Source organism: Phyllobates terribilis, unplaced genomic scaffold (assembly GCF_046119375.1).
Source record: "Phyllobates terribilis strain yellow unplaced genomic scaffold, ASM4611937v1 Scaffold_25__1_contigs__length_18738178, whole genome shotgun sequence".
NCBI lineage: Eukaryota > Metazoa > Chordata > Amphibia > Anura > Dendrobatidae > Phyllobates > Phyllobates terribilis.
In genome coordinates this window covers 11383718-11402807 of record NW_027362785.1, presented here as the reverse complement: position 1 = coordinate 11402807, position 19090 = coordinate 11383718, and the positions used below count along the sequence as shown (strand labels likewise).

At 53.2% G+C, this 19090-nt stretch overlaps 1 protein-coding gene across 1 annotated transcript in view; it reads left to right on the top strand.

The window, feature by feature from the left end:
* Positions 1-6161: 6161 nt before the first annotated feature.
* The window catches only part of PITPNC1 (phosphatidylinositol transfer protein cytoplasmic 1), a 283058-nt gene continuing 270129 nt past the window's right edge, over positions 6162-19090 (top strand). The window contains exon 1 of the mRNA XM_073660333.1: positions 6162-7319. Coding sequence (XP_073516434.1) covers positions 7272-7319 — 48 coding nt within the window. The 5' untranslated portion in view covers positions 6162-7271. The remainder of the gene's footprint in view (positions 7320-19090) is intronic.

Below are 19090 nucleotides of genomic sequence, written 5' to 3'. Positions count from 1 at the left end.
GCAGTGTAATACACAGGGGGGTGCAGTGTAATACACAGGGGGTGCAGTGTAATACACAGGGGGGATGCAGTGTAATACACGGGGGTGCAGTGTAATACACAGGGGGGTGCAGTGTAATACACAGGGGGGGTGCAGTGTAATACACAGGGGGATGCAGTGTAATACACAGGGGGTGCAGTGTAATACACAGGGGGTGCAGTGTAATACACAGGGGGAGCAGTGTAATATATAGGGGGATGCAGTGTAATACAAGGGCGTGCAGTGTAATACACAGGGGGTGCAGTGTAATACACAGGGGGATGCAGTGTAATACAAGGGAGTGCAGTGTAGTACACAGGGGGTGCAGTGTAATATACAGTTGGGTGCAGTGTAATACAGAGGGGGGTGCAGTGTAATACACAGGGGGGTTGCAGTGTAATACATAGGGGGGTGCAGTGTAATACACAGGGGGGTGCAGTGTAATACACAGGGGGTGCAGTGTAATACACAGGGGGATGCAGTGTAATACACACGGAGGGTGCAGTGTAATACACAGGGGGATGCAGTGTAGTACACAGGGGGATGCAGTGTAGTACACAGGGGGATGCAGTGTAATACACAGGGTGGGTGCAGTGTAATACACAGGGGGGTGCAGTGTAATACACAGGGGGGAGCAGTGTAATATACAGGGGGTGCAGTGTAGTACACAGGGTGGGTGCAGTGTAATACACAGAGGGGTGCAGTGTAGTACACAGGGAGGGTGCAGTGTAATACACAGGGGTGTGCAGTGTAATACACAGGGGGACGCAGTGTAATACACAGGGGGTGCAGTGTAATACACAAGGGGTGCAGTGTAATACACAGGGGGGATGCAGTGTAATACACAGGGGGGTGAAGTGTAATACACAGGAGGATGCAGTGTAATACACAGGGGATGCAGTGTAATACACAGAGGGTGCAGGGTAATACACAGGGGGGTGCAGTGTAATACACAGGGGGGTGCAGGGTAATACACAGGGGGATGCAGTGTAATACACAGGGGGGTGCAGTGTAATAGATAGGAGGTGCAGTGTAATACACGGGGGGGTGCAGTGTAATACACAGGGTGGTGCAGTGTAATACACAGGGGGTGCAGTGTAATACACGGGAGTGCAGTATAATACACAGGGGCGTGCAGTGTAATACATAGGAGGTGCAGTGTAATACACAGGGGGGTGCAGTGTAATACACAGGGGGGGTGCAGTATAATACACAGGGGGGTGCAGTGTAATACACGGGGGTGCAGTGTAATACACAGGGGGATGCAGTGTATTACACAGGGAGGGTGCAGTGTAATACACAGGGGGTGCACTGTAATACACAGTTGGGTGCAGTGTAATACACAGGGGGGTGCAGTGTAATACACAGGGGGATGCAGTGTAATACACAAGGGGTGCAGTGTAATACACAGGGGGATGCAGTGTAATACACACGGGGTACAGTGTAATACACAGGGTGTGCAGTGTAATACACAGGTAGGGTGCAGTGTAATACACAGGGGGGGGGTTGCAGTGTAATACACAGGGGGGGTGCAGTGTAATACTCAGGGGGTGCAGTGTAATACACAGGGGGGGTGCAGTGTAATACACAGGGGGGTGCAGTGTAATACACAGGGGGTGCAGTGTAATACACAGGGGGAAGCAGTTTAATGCACAGGGGGTGCAGTGTAATACACAGGGGATGCAGTGTAATACACAGGGGGAAGCAGTATAATGCACAGGGGTGCAGTGTAATACACGGGGGGTGCAGTGTAATACACAGGGGGTGCAGTGTAATACACAGGGGGTGCAGTGTAATACACAGGGGGGGTGCAGTGTAATACACAGGGGGGTGCAGTGTAATACACACGGAGGGTGCAGTGTAATACACAGGGGGTGCAGTGTAATACAGAGGGGGTGCAGTGTAATACACAGGGTGGGTGCAGTGTAATACACAGGGGGATGCAGTGTAATACACAGGGGGATGCAGTGTAATACACAGGGGGGGTGCAGTGTAATACACAGGGGGGTGCAGTGTAATACACACGGAGGGTGCAGTGTAATACACAGGGGGTGCAGTGTAATACACAGGGTGGGTGCAGTGTAATACACATGGGGTGCAGTGTAATACACAGGGGGGTGCAGTGTAATACACGGGAGGAACAGTCTAATACACAGGGGGTGCCGTATAATACACAGGGGGGTGCAGGGTAATACACAGGGGATGCAGTGTAATACACAGGGGGATGCAGTGTAATACACAGGGGGTGCAGTGTAATACACAGGGGGAAGCAGTATAATGCACAGGGGTGCAGTGTAATACACGGGGGGTGCAGTGTAATACACAGGGGGATGCAGTGTAATACACAGGGGGGGTGCAGTGTAATACACAGGGGGGTGCAGTGTAATACACACGGAGGGTGCAGTGTAATACACAGGGGGTGCAGTGTAATACACAGGGGGTGCAGTGTAATACACAGGGTGGGTGCAGTGTAATACACATGGGGTGCAGTGTAATACACTGGGGGGTGCAGTGTAATACACATGGGGTGCAGTGTAATACACTGGGGGGTGCAGTGTGATACACAGGGGGTGCAGTGTAATACACACGGGGGTGCAGTGTAATACACAGGGGGTGCAGTGTAATACACAGGGGGGTACAGTGTAATACACAGGGGGAGCAGTGTAATACACAGGGGGTGCAGTGTAATACACAGGGAATGCAGTGTAATACACAGGGGGTGCAGTGTAATACACAGGGGGGTGCAGTTTAATACACAGGGGGTGCAGTGTAATACACAGGGGGGTGCAGTGTAATACACAGGGGGAGCAGTGTAATACACAGGGGGGTGCAGTGTAATACACAGGGTGGGTACAGTGTAATACACAGGGGAGTGCAGTGTAATACACAGGGGGGTGCAGTGTAATACACGGGAGGAACAGTCTAATACACAAGGGGTGCCGTATAATACACAGGGGGGTGCAGGGTAATACACAGGGGATGCAGTGTAATACACAGGGGGATGCAGTGTAATACACAGGGGGTGCAGTGTAATACACAGGGGGAAGCAGTATAATGCACAGGGGTGCAGTGTAATACACGGGGGGTGCAGTGTAATACACAGGGGGATGCAGTGTAATACACAGGGGGATGCAGTGTAATACACAGGGGGGGTGCAGTGTAATACACAGGGGGGTGCAGTGTAATACACACGGAGGGTGCAGTGTAATACACAGGGGGTGCAGTGTAATACACAGGGGGTGCAGTGTAATACACAGGGTGGGTGCAGTGTAATACACATGGGGTGCAGTGTAATACACTGGGGGGTGCAGTGTAATACACATGGGGTGCAGTGTAATACACTGGGGGGTGCAGTGTGATACACAGGGGGTGCAGTGTAATACACAGGGGGGTGCAGTGTAATACACAGGGGGTGCAGTGTAATACACAGGGGGGTACAGTGTAATACACAGGGGGAGCAGTGTAATACACAGGGGGTGCAGTGTAATACACAGGGAATGCAGTGTAATACACAGGGGGTGCAGTGTAATACACAGGGGGGTGCAGTTTAATACACAGGGGGTGCAGTGTAATACACAGGGGGGTGCAGTGTAATACACAGGGGGAGCAGTGTAATACACAGGGGGGTGCAGTGTAATACACAGGGTGGGTACAGTGTAATACACAGGGGAGTGCAGTGTAATACACAGGGGGGTGCAGTGTAATTCACAGGGGGGTGCAGTGTAATACACAGGGGGTGCAGTGTAATACACAGGGGGGTGCAGTGTAATACACAGGGGGGGTGCAGTGTAATACACAGGGGGATGCAGTGTAATACACGGGGGGTGCAGTGTAATACACGGGGGGTGCAGTGTAATACACAGGGAGGGTGCAGTGTAATACACAGGGAGGGTGCAGTGTAATACACAGGGGGTGCAGTGTAATACACAGGGGGGTGTAGTGTAATACACAGGGGCGTGCAGTGTAATACACAGGGAGGGTGCAGTGTAATACACAGGGAGGGTGCAGTGTAATACACGGGGGTGCAGTGTAATACACAGGGGGTGCAGTGTAATACACAGGGGGGTGCAGTGTAATACACAGGGGGTGAAGTATAATACACAGGGAGGGTGCAGTGTAATACACAGGGGTGTGCAGTGTAATACACAGGGGGATGCAGTGTAATACACAGGGGGTGCAGTGTAATACACAGGGGGATGCAGTGTAATACACAGGAGGGTGCAGTGTAATACACAGGGGGGGTGCAGTGTAGTACACAGGGTGGGTGCAGTGTAATACACAGGGTGGGTGCAGTGTAATACACAGGGGGGTGCAGTGTAATACACAGGGGTGCAGTGTAATACACAGGGGGTGCAGTGTAATACACAGGGGGATGCAGTGTAATACACAGGGGTGCAGTGTAATACACAGGGGGTGCAGTGTAATACACAGGGGGATGCAGTGTAATACACAGGGGGTGCAGTGTAATACACAGGGGGGTGCAGTGTAATACACGGGGGGTGCAGTGTATTACACAGGGGGATGCAGTGTAATACACAGGGGGTGCAGTGTAATACACAGGGAGGTGCAGTATAATACACAGGGGGGTGCAGTGTAATACACAGGGGGTGCAGTGTAATACACAGGGGGTGCAGTGTAATACACAGGGGGGGTGCAGTGTAATACACGGGGGGTGCAGTGTATTACACAGGGGGATGCAGTGTAATACACACGGGGTGCAGTGCAATACACAGGGAGGTGCAGTATAATACACAGGGGGGTGCAGTGTAATACACGGGGGGTGCAGTGTAATACACAGGGGGTGCAGTGTAATACACAGGGGGTGCAGTGTAATACACGGGGGGTGCAGTGTAATACACAGGGGGTGCAGTGTAATACACAGGGGGATGCAGTGTAATACACAGGGGGATGCAGTGTAATACACAGGGGGTGCAGTATAATACACAGGGGGGTGCAGTGTAATACACAGGGGGTGCAGTGTAATACACAGGGGGTGCAGTGTAATACACGGGGGTGCAGTGTAATACACAGGGGGTGCAGTGTAATACACGGGGGGTGCAGTGTAATACACAGGGGGTGCAGTGTAATACACAGGGGGATGCAGTGTAATACACAGGGGGATGCAGTGTAATACACAGGGGGTGCAGTGTAATACACAGGGGGTGCAGTATAATACACAGGGGGTGCAGTGTAGTACACAGGGGGGTGCAGTGTAGTACACAGGGGGGTGCAGTGTAATACACAGGGTGGTGCAGTGTAATACACAGAGGGTGCAGTGTAATACACAGGGTGGTGCAGTGTAATACACAGGGGGTGCAGTATAATACACAGGGGGGTGCAGTGTAATACACAGGGGGATGCAGTGTAATACACAGGGGGTGCAGTGTAATACACAGGGGGTGCAGTATAATACACAGGGGGTGCAGTGTAGTACACAGGGGGGTGCAGTGTAGTACACAGGGGGGTGCAGTGTAATACACAGGGTGGTGCAGTGTAATACACAGAGGGTGCAGTGTAATACACAGGGTGGTGCAGTGTAATACACAGGGGGTGCAGTATAATACACAGGGGGGTGCAGTGTAATACACAGGGGGATGCAGTGTAATACACAGGGGGTGCAGTGTAATACACAGGGGGTGCAGTATAATACACAGGGGGTGCAGTGTAGTACACAGGGGGGTGCAGTGTAGTACACAGGGGGGTGCAGTGTAATACACAGGGTGGTGCAGTGTAATACACAGAGGGTGCAGTGTAATACACAGGGTGGTGCAGTGTAATACACAGGGGGTGCAGTATAATACACAGGGGGATGCAGTGTAATACACAGGGGGATGCAGTGTAATACACAGGGTGGTGCAGTGTAATACACAGGGGGTGCAGTGTAATACACAGGGGGTGCAGGGTAATACACAGGGGGGTGCAGTGTAATACACAGAGGGTGCAGTGTAATACACAGGGTGGTGCAGTGTAATACACAGGGGGTGCAGGGTAATACACAGGGGGGTGCAGTGTAATACTGGGGGTCCTTGGTGCTCAGGGCTAGGTGTAGGGCTGCAGCTGCCGGATACCTGCTCCCCCTTTCCTGCTCTGCAGCTCTGACACCAGCTGACCCCCGGCAGCAGCAGCAGATGAGCGCCCCCTCCCTCCAGGCTGCAGCCCCCACACCCGGCTGCTGTGTGAGGATCTCCCATTGGTCTGCGCTGTGCATCCTTCCTCTGCTGATGTCACTACACTCATGTAGGAACTGAGCGCAGGCTGCATCATCTGCTGCTGGGGCCACGGCTCGTGCTGCAGGGAGCGGAGATCGGGGGGCTGCAGGGCTGGGAGCTGACATCGAGGGGCTGCAAGGAGCGGAGATCGGGGGGCTGCAGGCAGCGGAGATCGGGGGGCTGCGGAGATCGGGGGGCTGCAGGGAGCGGAGATCGGGGGGCTGCAGGGAGCGGACATCAGGGGGCTGCAGGGAGCGGAGATCAGGGGGCTGCAGGGCTGGGAGCTGACATCGGGGGCTGCAGGGAGCGGAGATCGGGGGGCTGCAGGGCTAGAAGCTACGATCAAGAGGCTGCAGGGCAGGAGCTGAGGTCGGGGGGCTGCAGGACTGGGACCTGAGATAAGTGTGGTGGAAGTTGAGGTTGGGGGGCTGCAGGGCAGGAACTGAGGTTGGGGGGCTGCAGGGCAGGAACTGAGGTTGGAGGGCTGCAGGGCAGGAGCTGAGGTCGGGGGGCTGCAGGGCAGGAGCTGAGGTCAGGGGGCTGCAGGGCAGGAGCTGAGGTCGGGGGGCTGCAGGGCAGGAGCTGAGGTCAGGGGGCTGCAGGGCAGGAGCTGAGGTTGGGGGCTGCAGGGCAGGAGCTGAGGTCAGGGGGCTGCAGGGCAGGAGCTGAGGTCGGGGGGCTGCAGGGCAGGAGCTGAGGTTGGGGGCTGGAGCTGAGGTCAGGGGGCTGCAGGGCAGGAGCTGAGGTCGGGGGGCTGCAGGGCAGGAGCTGAGGTTGGGGGCTGCAGGGCAGGAGCTGAGGTCGGGGGGCTGCAGGGCTGGAGCTGAGGTCAGGGGGCTGCAAGGCAGGAGCTGAGGTCGGGGGGGGGCTGCAGGACAGGAGCTCTTTGATGGCTGCAGAGCAGTGATCATCATTTCCACGCGTGGATCTGTATGCGGGAGGAGGATGCTTCCAGCCTGAGGCTTTGTGGTGCAGCGCATCTTCCTGGGGAGTCTGTGAAGCCCACTCTCTCCAGCCCTGTCTCTGGCCTCCCCCAGTCTGACCATGCTGCTGAAGGAGTACAGGATCTGTATGCCTCTCACTGTAGAGGAGGTAGGTGCCATATGAAGGGTTAATAATGGGGGGCGGGGGGGCAGGGGAGGGCATTCCTGGGCTGTTAACCCTTGACTGTAGTAACCCCTTCATTGATGTGTCCTGCTGACTAGACCCGTTAACTACATCACTGCTGCAGGGAATGTATTCCTCCAAAAGTAAGCTCTTCCCACCTGGAAGGAGTCCAGACCCCTCTAGTAACCCCTTCCATGCTGGATGCATTCCTCCACAGTAACCCCTTCACTGCCAGGATTGGTGAATTTTCTCAGCTTGTGTTGTGTTTATGTGATACACCCACATGTAGTATAAGGTGGGGGGTCTCCTAGGAGATTTCAGAGCGGGAACATTATGGGTGTTATTACAGGGGAGCTGGGCTGTTATTGGGCTATCTCAAAGAAGCTGGGGCGTTCCAGGATATCATATTGGAGCTGGGACATAATAGGGGCACAACGGGGGAGCTGGGCTATCTTGGGGCCATCACATTGGAGTTGCACCATCATGGGGCCATCACAGGAGAGTTGGGCCATCACATTGGAGCTGGGCCATCATAGAGCCATCACATTAGAGCTCGGCCATCACACTGGAGCTGGACCATCATGGGGCCATCAAAGGGGAGTTGGGCCATCACAGGAGAGTTGGACCATCATGGAGCAATCACAGGAGAGATGGATCATCATAGAGCCATCACAGGGGAGCTGGGCCATCATAGAGCCATCACTGGGGAGCTGGGCCATCATGGGGCCATCAAAGGGGAGTTGGGCCATCACAGGGGCATCAGAGGAGAGTTGGACCATCATGGAGCAATCACAGGAGAGTTGGACCATCATGGATCAATCACAGGAGAGCTGGGCCATCATAGAGCCATCACAGGGGAGCTGGGCCATCATGGGGCCATTATAGGGGAACTGGACCATCGTGGGGCCGACATGGGGAGTTGGACCATCATTGGGTCTCACATTGGAGCTGGGCCATCATAGGGCCAGCACATTGGTGCTGTGCCAACGTAGGACCATCACATTGGAGCTGGGCCATCAGGGGGCCATCACAGGGGAGTTGGGCCCATCATGGAGTCATCACATTGGAGCAGGGCCATCACGAAGCCATCACAGGGGAGTTGGGCCTATTATGAGGCCTTCACAAGAGAGTTGGGCCATCATGGGGCAATCATGGGGGAGTTGGGCCATCATTCAGCCATCACATTGGAGCTGTGCCATCATGGGGCCATCACAGGGGAACTGGGCCAACATGGGGCCATCACAGTGGAGCTGGGCCTTCATGGGGCCATCACAGGGGAGCTGGGCCTTCATGGGGCCATCACAGGGGAGCTGGGTCAACATGGGGCCATGACAGTGGAGCTGGGCCAACATAGGGCTATCACATTGGAACTGGACCATCATGGGGCCATCACATGGGAGTTGGCGCCATTATCAGGCCATCACAGGGAAACTGGGCCATCGCGGGGCCAACACGGGGGGGTTGGGCCATCGTGAGGCTATCACAGGGGAGCTGGGCCGTTATGGGGCCGTCACATGAGGTGCTAGATCATCATGGGGCCATCAAAGGAGAGCTATGTCATCACAGGGGAGATGGGCCATCATGTGGCCATCACTTGGGAGCTGCCATCATGTGGCAATCACAGGGGAGCTGGGCCATCGTGGCAATCACAGGGGAGCTGGGCCATCATGGAGCCATCTCAGGAGAGCTGGGCCATTACTGGGGGATCTAGACCATCTTGGGGCCGTGAAAGGAGAGCTGGGCCATCACAGGGAAGATGGGCCATCATGGAGCCATACGGGGGAGTTGGGCCTTCATTAGGCTATCACATTGGAGCTGGGCCAACATTGGACCATCACATTGGAGCTGAGCCATCATGGGGCCATCACAGGGGAGTTGGGCCCATCATGGAGCCATCACATTGGAGCAAGGCCATCACGGGGCCATCACAGGGGAGTTGGGGTCATTGTGGGGCCATCACAGGGGAACTGGGCCATCGCTGGGCCAACATGGAGTAGTTGGGCCATCATGAGGCCATCACAGAGAAGTTGGGCCATCATGGAGCCATCACAGGAGAGCTGGGCCATCATGGGGCCATCACAAGGGGAGCTAGACCATCATGGGGCCATCAAATGAGAGCTGCGTCATCCGAGGGGAGATGGGCCATCATGGAGCCATCACAGGAGAGCTGGCCAATCATGGTGCCATCATGGGGGAGTTGGGCCATCACATTGGAGCAGGGCCATCACAGGGCCATCACAGGGGAGTTGGGCCTATTATGATGCCTTCATAGGAGAGTTGGTCCATCATGGGGGAGTTGGGCCATCATTCAGCCATCACATTAGAGCTGTGCCATCACGGGGCCATCACAGGGGAGCTGGGCAAACATAAGGCCATCAAATTGGAACTGGACCATCATATGGCCATCACATGGGAGATGGGGCCATGACAGGAGAACTGGGCCATCGTGGGGCCAACACGGGGGAGTTGAGCCATCATGAGGCCATCACAAGGAAGCTGGGCCAGCATGGAGCCATCACAGCAGAGCTAGGTCATCATGGAGCAATCACAAGGGGAGCTAGACCATCATGGGGCCATCAGATTAGAGCTGGGTCATCACAGGGGAGATGGGCCATCATGGAGCCATCACTGGAGAGCTGGACCATCTCAGGGGGAGCTGGACCATCATGAGGCCATCAAAGGGTCATCACAGTGGAGTTGGGCCATCATGAGTTATCACATTGGAGCTGGGCCATCATGGAGTCATTACAGGGGGAGTTGGACCATCATGAAGTCATCACAGGAGGCTTGCATCATTACATTGGTGCTGGGCCATCATGAGGGGAACTGGACCATCATAGGGCCATCACAGGGGAGCTGGGCCATCATGGGGCCATCATGGGGGGAGCTGGACCATCACGGGGCATCACAAGAGAGTTGGACCTTCATGGGGCATCACATTGGAGCTTGGCCATCATGGGGCCATAGCGTGGCAGCTGTACCATGACAGGGCATGACAGGGTAGCTGGGCCATCATGGGGCCATCACGGGGGGAGCTAGGCCAACATGGTGCCATCACGGGGGAGCTGGACCATCATGTGGCTATCAAGGGGGGAGCTAGACCACGGCAGGGCATCACAGGAAACCTGGGGCATCACATTGGAGCTGGGCTATCATGGGACCATCACGTGGCAGCTGGACCATGATAGGGCATCACAGGACAGCTGGGGCATCACAGGGGAGCTGGGCCATCATAGGGCTATCACGGGGGGGGGGGGGGGCTAGGCCAACATGGTGCCATCACAGCGGAGTTGGGCCATCATCATCACATTGGAGCTGGGCCATCATGTGGCTATCACGGGGGGAGATGGACCACGATGGGGCATCACAGGAAAGCTGGGGCATCACATTGGAGCTGGGCTATCATGGGGCCATCACATTGGAGCTGGGCGATCATGAGTCCATGACATTGGAGCTTGGCCATCATGGGTCCATCACATTGGAGCTGGGCCAACATAGGGCCATCATATTGCAGCTTGGCCATCATGGGGCCATCACGGGGGAATCTGGACCATGACGGCATCACAGGAGAGGTGCTGCATCACAGGGGAGCTGGGCCATCATGGGGCTATCACAGGGTGAGCTTGTGCCATCACGGGGGAGTTGGTCCACCATTGGGCATCACATTGGAGCTGGGCCATCATGTTGCTATCATGGAGGGAGGTGGACCACGGTGGGGCATCACAGGAAAGCTGGGTCATCACATTGGAGCTGGGCTATCATGGGGCCATCATGGGGGAGTTGGGCCATCATGGGGAGTTGGGCCATCATGGTGCCATCACATTGGAGCTGGGCCATCATGGGGCCATCATATTGGAGCTGGGCCATCACATTGGAGCTAGGTCATCACAGGGTGCTGGGCCATCATGGGTCATCTCATTGGAGCTGGGTCATTATGTATCCATCAGGGACCATGATGGGGCATCACACGAGAGCTGGGGCATCACATTGGAGCTGGGCTATCATGGGGCCATCATGGGGGAGTTGGGCCATCATGGGGAGTTGGGCCATCATGGTGCCATCACATTGGAGCTGGGCCATCATGGGGCCATCATATTGGAGCTGGGCCATCACATTGGAGCTAGGCCATCCACAGGGTGCTGGGCCATCATGGGTCATCTCATTGGAGCTGGGTCATTATGTATCCATCAGGGACCATGACGGGGCATCACACGAGAGCTGGGGCATCACATTGGAGCTGGGCTATCATGGGGCCATCATATTGGAGCTGAGCCATCACATTGGAGCTGGGCTATCATGGGGCAGTTGGGCCATCACATTGGAGCTAGGGCATCATGTGGCCATCAAGGGGGAGCTTAGCAATCACCATAATCCATTACTGGGGAGCTGGGACAATATTGGGATCTCCCTTTTCCAAGTGAACCCCCCCCCCCCCCCCCCCCGCGCCTTGCATCTTGTAATATGCCAATAAACCCTTTCAGTGCCGGGACAGTAACGATTAACCCTCTCAGCTCCTTCTTTGTGGGCACTCTGGAGCTTCGATGTTAACCCTTTCCTGTACAGTGTGGGGCACAGGTTGTACCCGCTGCGTTGTTACATTGTATCCTCTGCTTGTAGTTACAATGATGTATTCTGAGTTATTGTGGCTCCTGGCCACAGGATGGCGCTCTGCCAGCTCTACACATACTGCACAGTGTAATATAACAGACACCGACACATTGTACCAGAATCTGCACCAATCTCATTATACACGAGAATGGCGGAAGGAAGAGCGAAATATATATAGAAATATCACACCCCCCCACCCAGAACCCCCCAGATACTCCCCAATGTTCAGACCTCCTCTTATACTACAGCCCCGGCTCGTCATCTTCCACTGCTGACAGCCCGCCTGGACGTGTGTGAGGTGGTCAGCCCCCTGGGCAGTGCTGCCCGAACCTTTCCTCCTCCCTTTGTGCGGTTTCCTATCAGACGTGTACAGCGCAGTTCACACTGCTGCACCTGCCGTCTGTGCTCTCCATATAAGCTCTCCTGTAGGATGTCGCCGCTTGTCGTGTCCGGTGATGGAAGGGTTAACCGGCGGTTATACAGCCACATATTGCTTGTCCTGATGTTTGGGGGCGTTGCGTCTCGCGGTGGGGGGGGGGTCTCTCAGTACAGGGGTCTCTACGGCTCTGCCTGTGAATGGGAACGGAGTGGGAGCCGATGCTCATTCAGCCGCCGCTCATTCACCATTCAGCCGCCGCTCATTCAGCCGCCGCTCATTCAGCCGCCGCTCATTCACCATTCAGCCGCCGCTCATTCAGCCGCCGCTCATTCAGCCGCCGCTCATTCACCATTCAGCCTCCGCTCATTCAGCCGCCGCTCATTCAGCCGCCGCTCATTCACCATTCAGCCTCCGCTCATTCAGCCGCCGCTCATTCAGCCGCCGCTCATTCACCATTCAGCCGCCGCTCATTCACCATTCAGCCTCCGCTCATTCAGCCGCCGCTCATTCAGCCGCCGCTCATTCACCATTCAGCCGCCGCTCATTCAGCCGCCGCTCATTCACCATTCAGCCGCCGCTCATTCAGCCGCCGCTCATTCAGCCGCCGCTCATTCACCATTCAGCCTCCGCTCATTCAGCCGCCGCTCATTCAGCCGCCGCTCATTCACCATTCAGCCGCCGCTCATTCACCATTCAGCCGCCGCTCATTCACCATTCAGCCTCCGCTCATTCAGCCGCCGCTCATTCAGCCGCCGCTCATTCACCATTCAGCCGCCGCTCATTCAGCCGCCGCTCATTCAGCCGCCGCTCATTCACCATTCAGCCTCCGCTCATTCAGCCGCCGCTCATTCAGCCGCCGCTCATTCACCATTCAGCCGCCGCTCATTCAGCCGCCGCTCATTCAGCCGCCGCTCATTCACCATTCAGCCGCCGCTGATTCAGCCGCCGCTCATTCACCATTCAGCCGCCGCTGATTCAGCCGCCGCTCATTCACCATTCAGCCGCCGCTCATTCAGCCGCCGCTCATTCACCATTCAGCCGCCGCTCATTCAGCCGCCGCTCATTCACCATTCAGCCGCCGCTCATTCACCATTCAGCCGCCGCTCATTCAGCCGCCGCTCATTCACCATTCAGCCGCCGCTCATTCAGCCGCCGCTCATTCAGCCGCCGCTCATTCACCATTCAGCCGCCGCTCATTCAGCCGCCGCTCATTCAGCCGCCGCTCATTCACCATTCAGCCGCCGCTCATTCAGCCGCCGCTCATTCACCATTCAGCCGCCGCTCATTCACCATTCAGACGCCGCTCATTCAGCCGCCGCTCATTCAGCCGCCGCTCATTCAGACGCCGCTCATTCAGCCGCCGCTCATTCAGACGCCGCTCGACCATTCAGAAATCGTTAAGGGAACAACCCATTCACTAAAGCGACAAGTCCGAGCGCAGAGCGGAGACACCTTGTCCTCACAGGCGCCTCCAGAGCAGAAATCATAATGTCCTTAACCCTTCATATCAGAAACGCTGAAAGTGGAACATTTCCGGAGCATTATGTAATAACGTCTATAGATGCACAGTACCGCTCCCTGTATACATGGATGCACAGTACTGCTCCCTGTATATATGGATGCACAGTACTGCTCCCTGTATATATGGATGCACAGTACTGCTCCCTGTATATATGGATGCACAGTACTGCTCCCTGTATATATGGATGCACAGTACTGCTCCCTGTATATATGGATGCACAGTACTGCTCCCTGTATATATGGATGCACAGTACCGCTCCCTGTATATATGTATGCACAGCACTGCTCCCTGTATATATGGATGCACAGTACTGCTCCCTGTATATATGGATGCACAGTACTGCTCCCTGTATATATGGATGCACAGTACCGCTCCCTGTATATATGTATGCACAGCACTGCTCCCTGTATATATGGATGCACAGTACTGCTCCCTGTATATATGGATGCACAGCACTGCTCCCTGTATATATGGATGCACAGTACCGCTCCCTGTATATATGTATGCACAGCACTGCTCCCTGTATATATGGATGCACAGTACTGCTCCCTGTATATATGGATGCACAGTACTGCTCCCTGTATATATGGATGCACAGCACTGCTCCCTGTATATATGGATGCACAGTACTGCTCCCTGTATATATGGATGCACAGTACTGCTCCCTGTATATATGGATGCACAGTACTGCTCCCTGTATATATGGATGCACAGTACTGCTCCCTGTATACATGGATGCACAGTACTGCTCCCTGTATATATGGATGCACAGTACTGCTCCCTGTATATATGGATGCACAGTACTGCTCCCTGTATATATGGATGCACAGTACTGCTCCCTGTATATATGGATGCACAGTACTGCTCCCTGTATATATGGATGCACAGTACTGCTCCCTGTATACATGGATGCACAGTACTGCTCCCTGTATATATGGATGCACAGCACTGCTCCCTGTATATATGGATGCACAGTACTGCTCCCTGTATACATGGATGCACAGTACTGCTCCCTGTATATATGGATGCACAGCACTGCTCCCTGTATATATGGATGCACAGCACTGCTCCCTGTATATATGGATGCACAGTACTGCTCCCTGTATATATGGATGCACAGTACTGCTCCCTGTATATATGGATGCACAGTACTGCTCCCTGTATATATGGATGCACAGTACTGCTCCCTGTATATATGGATGCACAGTACTGCTCCCTGTATATATGGATGCACAGTACTGCTCCCTGTATATATGGATGCACAGTACCGCTCCCTGCTCCCTGTATATATGGATGCACAGCACTGCTTCCTGTATATATGGATGCACAGTACTGCTCCCTGTATATATGGATGCACAGTACTGCTCCCTGTATATATGGATGCACAGTACTGCTCCCTGTATATATGGATGCACAGTACTGCTCCCTGTATATATGGATGCACAGTACTGCTCCCTGTATATATGGATGCACAGTACTGCTCCCTGTATATATGGATGCACAGTACCGCTCCCTGCTCCCTGTATATATGGATGCACAGCACTGCTCCCTGTATATATGGATGCACAGTACTGCTCCCTGTATATATGGATGCACAGTACTGCTCCCTGTATATATGGATGCACAGTACTGCTCCCTGTATATATGGATGCACAGTACTGCTCCCTGTATATATGGATGCACAATACTGCTCCCTGTATATATGGATGCACAGTACCGCTCCCTGTATATATGGATGCACAGTACCGCTCCCTGTATATATGGATGCACAGTACTGCTCCCTGTATATATGGATGCACAGTACTGCTCCCTGTATATATGGATGCACAGCACTGCTCCCTGTATATATGGATGCACAGTACTGCTCCCTGTATATATGGATGCACAGTACTGCTCCCTGTATATATGGATGCACAGTACTGCTCCCTGTATATATGGATGCACAGTACTGCTCCCTGTATATATGGATGCACAGTACTGCTCCCTGTATATATGGATGCACAGTACTGCTCCCTGTATATATGGATGCACAGTACTGCTCCCTGTATATATGGATGCACAGTACTGCTCCCTGTATATATGGATGCACAGTACTGCTCCCTGTATATATGGATGCACAGTACTGCTCCCTGTATATATGGATGCACAGTACCGCTCCCTGTATATATGTATGCACAGCACTGCTCCCTGTATATATGGATGCACAGTACTGCTCCCTGTATATATGGATGCACAGTACTGCTCCCTGTATATATGGATGCACAGCACTGCTCCCTGTATATATGGATGCACAGTACTGCTCCCTGTATATATGGATGCACAGTACCGCTCCCTGCTCCCTGTATATATGGATGCACAGTACTGCTCCCTGTATATATGGATGCACAGTACCGCTCCCTGCTCCCTGTATATATGGATGCACAGTACTGCTCCCTGTATATATGGATGCACAGTACCGCTCCCTGTATATATGTATGCACAGCACTGCTCCCTGTATATATGGATGCACAGTACTGCTCCCTGTATATATGGATGCACAGCACTGCTCCCTGTATATATGGATGCACAGTACCGCTCCCTGTATATATGTATGCACAGCACTGCTCCCTGTATATATGGATGCACAGTACTGCTCCCTGTATATATGGATGCACAGTACTGCTCCCTGTATATATGGATGCACAGCACTGCTCCCTGTATATATGGATGCACAGTACTGCTCCCTGTATATATGGATGCACAGTACTGCTCCCTGTATATATGGATGCACAGTACTGCTCCCTGTATATATGGATGCACAGTACTGCTCCCTGTATACATGGATGCACAGTACTGCTCCCTGTATATATGGATGCACAGTACTGCTCCCTGTATATATGGATGCACAGTACTGCTCCCTGTATATATGGATGCACAGTACTGCTCCCTGTATATATGGATGCACAGTACTGCTCCCTGTATATATGGATGCACAGTACTGCTCCCTGTATACATGGATGCACAGTACTGCTCCCTGTATATATGGATGCACAGCACTGCTCCCTGTATATATGGATGCACAGTACTGCTCCCTGTATACATGGATGCACAGTACTGCTCCCTGTATATATGGATGCACAGCACTGCTCCCTGTATATATGGATGCACAGCACTGCTCCCTGTATATATGGATGCACAGTACTGCTCCCTGTATATATGGATGCACAGTACTGCTCCCTGTATATATGGATGCACAGTACTGCTCCCTGTATATATGGATGCACAGTACTGCTCCCTGTATATATGGATGCACAGTACTGCTCCCTGTATATATGGATGCACAGTACTGCTCCCTGTATATATGGATGCACAGTACCGCTCCCTGCTCCCTGTATATATGGATGCACAGCACTGCTCCCTGTATATATGGATGCACAGTACTGCTCCCTGTATATATGGATGCACAGTACTGCTCCCTGTATATATGGATGCACAGTACTGCTCCCTGTATATATGGATGCACAGTACTGCTCCCTGTATATATGGATGCACAGTACTGCTCCCTGTATATATGGATGCACAGTACTGCTCCCTGTATATATGGATGCACAGTACCGCTCCCTGCTCCCTGTATATATGGATGCACAGCACTGCTCCCTGTATATATGGATGCACAGTACTGCTCCCTGTATATATGGATGCACAGTACTGCTCCCTGTATATATGGATGCACAGTACTGCTCCCTGTATATATGGATGCACAGTACTGCTCCCTGTATATATGGATGCACAATACTGCTCCCTGTATATATGGATGCACAGTACTGCTCCCTGTATATATGGATGCACAGTACCGCTCCCTGTATATATGGATGCACAGTACTGCTCCCTGTATATATGGATGCACAGTACTGCTCCCTGTATATATGGATGCACAGCACTGCTCCCTGTATATATGGATGCACAGTACTGCTCCCTGTATATATGGATGCACAGTACTGCTCCCTGTATATATGGATGCACAGTACTGCTCCCTGTATATATGGATGCACAGTACTGCTCCCTGTATATATGGATGCACAGTACTGCTCCCTGTATATATGGATGCACAGTACTGCTCCCTGTATATATGGATGCACAGTACTGCTCCCTGTATATATGGATGCACAGTACCGCTCCCTGCTCCCTGTATATATGGATGCACAGTACTGCTCCCTGTATATATGGATGCACAATACTGCTCCCTGTATATATGGATGCACAGTACCGCTCCCTGCTCCCTGTATATATGGATGCACAGTACTGCTCCCTGTATATATGGATGCACAGTACTGCTCCCTGTATATATGGATGCACAGTACTGCTCCCTTTATATATGGATGCACAGTACTGCTCCCTGTATATATGGATGCACAGTACTGCTCCCTGTATATATGGATGCACAGTACCGCTCCCTGCTCCCTGTATATATGGATGCACAGTACTGCTCCCTGTATATATGGATGCACAGTACTGCTCCCTGTATATATGGATGCACAGTACTGCTCCCTGTATATATGTATGCACAGCACTGCTCCCTGTATATATGGATGCACAGTACCGCTCCCTGTATATATGGATGCACAGTACTGCTCCCTGTATATATGGATGCACAGTACTGCTCCCTGTATATATGGATGCACAGTACTGCTCCCTGTATATATGGATGCACAGTACCACTCCCTGCTCCCTGTATATATGGATGCACAGTACTGCTCCCTGTATATATGGATGCACAGCACTGCTCCCTGTATATATGGATGCACAGTACTGCTCCCTGTATATATGGATGCACAGTACTGCTCCCTGTATATATGGATGCACAGTACTGCTCCCTGTATATATGGATGCACAGTACTGCTCCCTGTATATATGGATGCACAGTACTGCTCCCTGTATATATGGATGCACAGTACCGCTCCCTGTATATATGGATGCACAGTACTGCTCCCTGTATATATGGATGCACAGTACTGCTCCCTGTATATATGGATGCACAGTACCACTCCCTGCTCCCTGTATATATGGATGCACAGTACTGCTCCCTGTATATATGGATGCACAGCACTGCTCCCTGTATATATGGATGCACAGTACTGCTCCCTGTATATATGGATGCACAGTACCACTCCCTGCTCCCTGTATATATGGATGCACAGTACTGCTCCCTGTATATATGGATGCACAGTACTGCTCCCTGTATATATGGATGCACAGTACTGCTCCCTG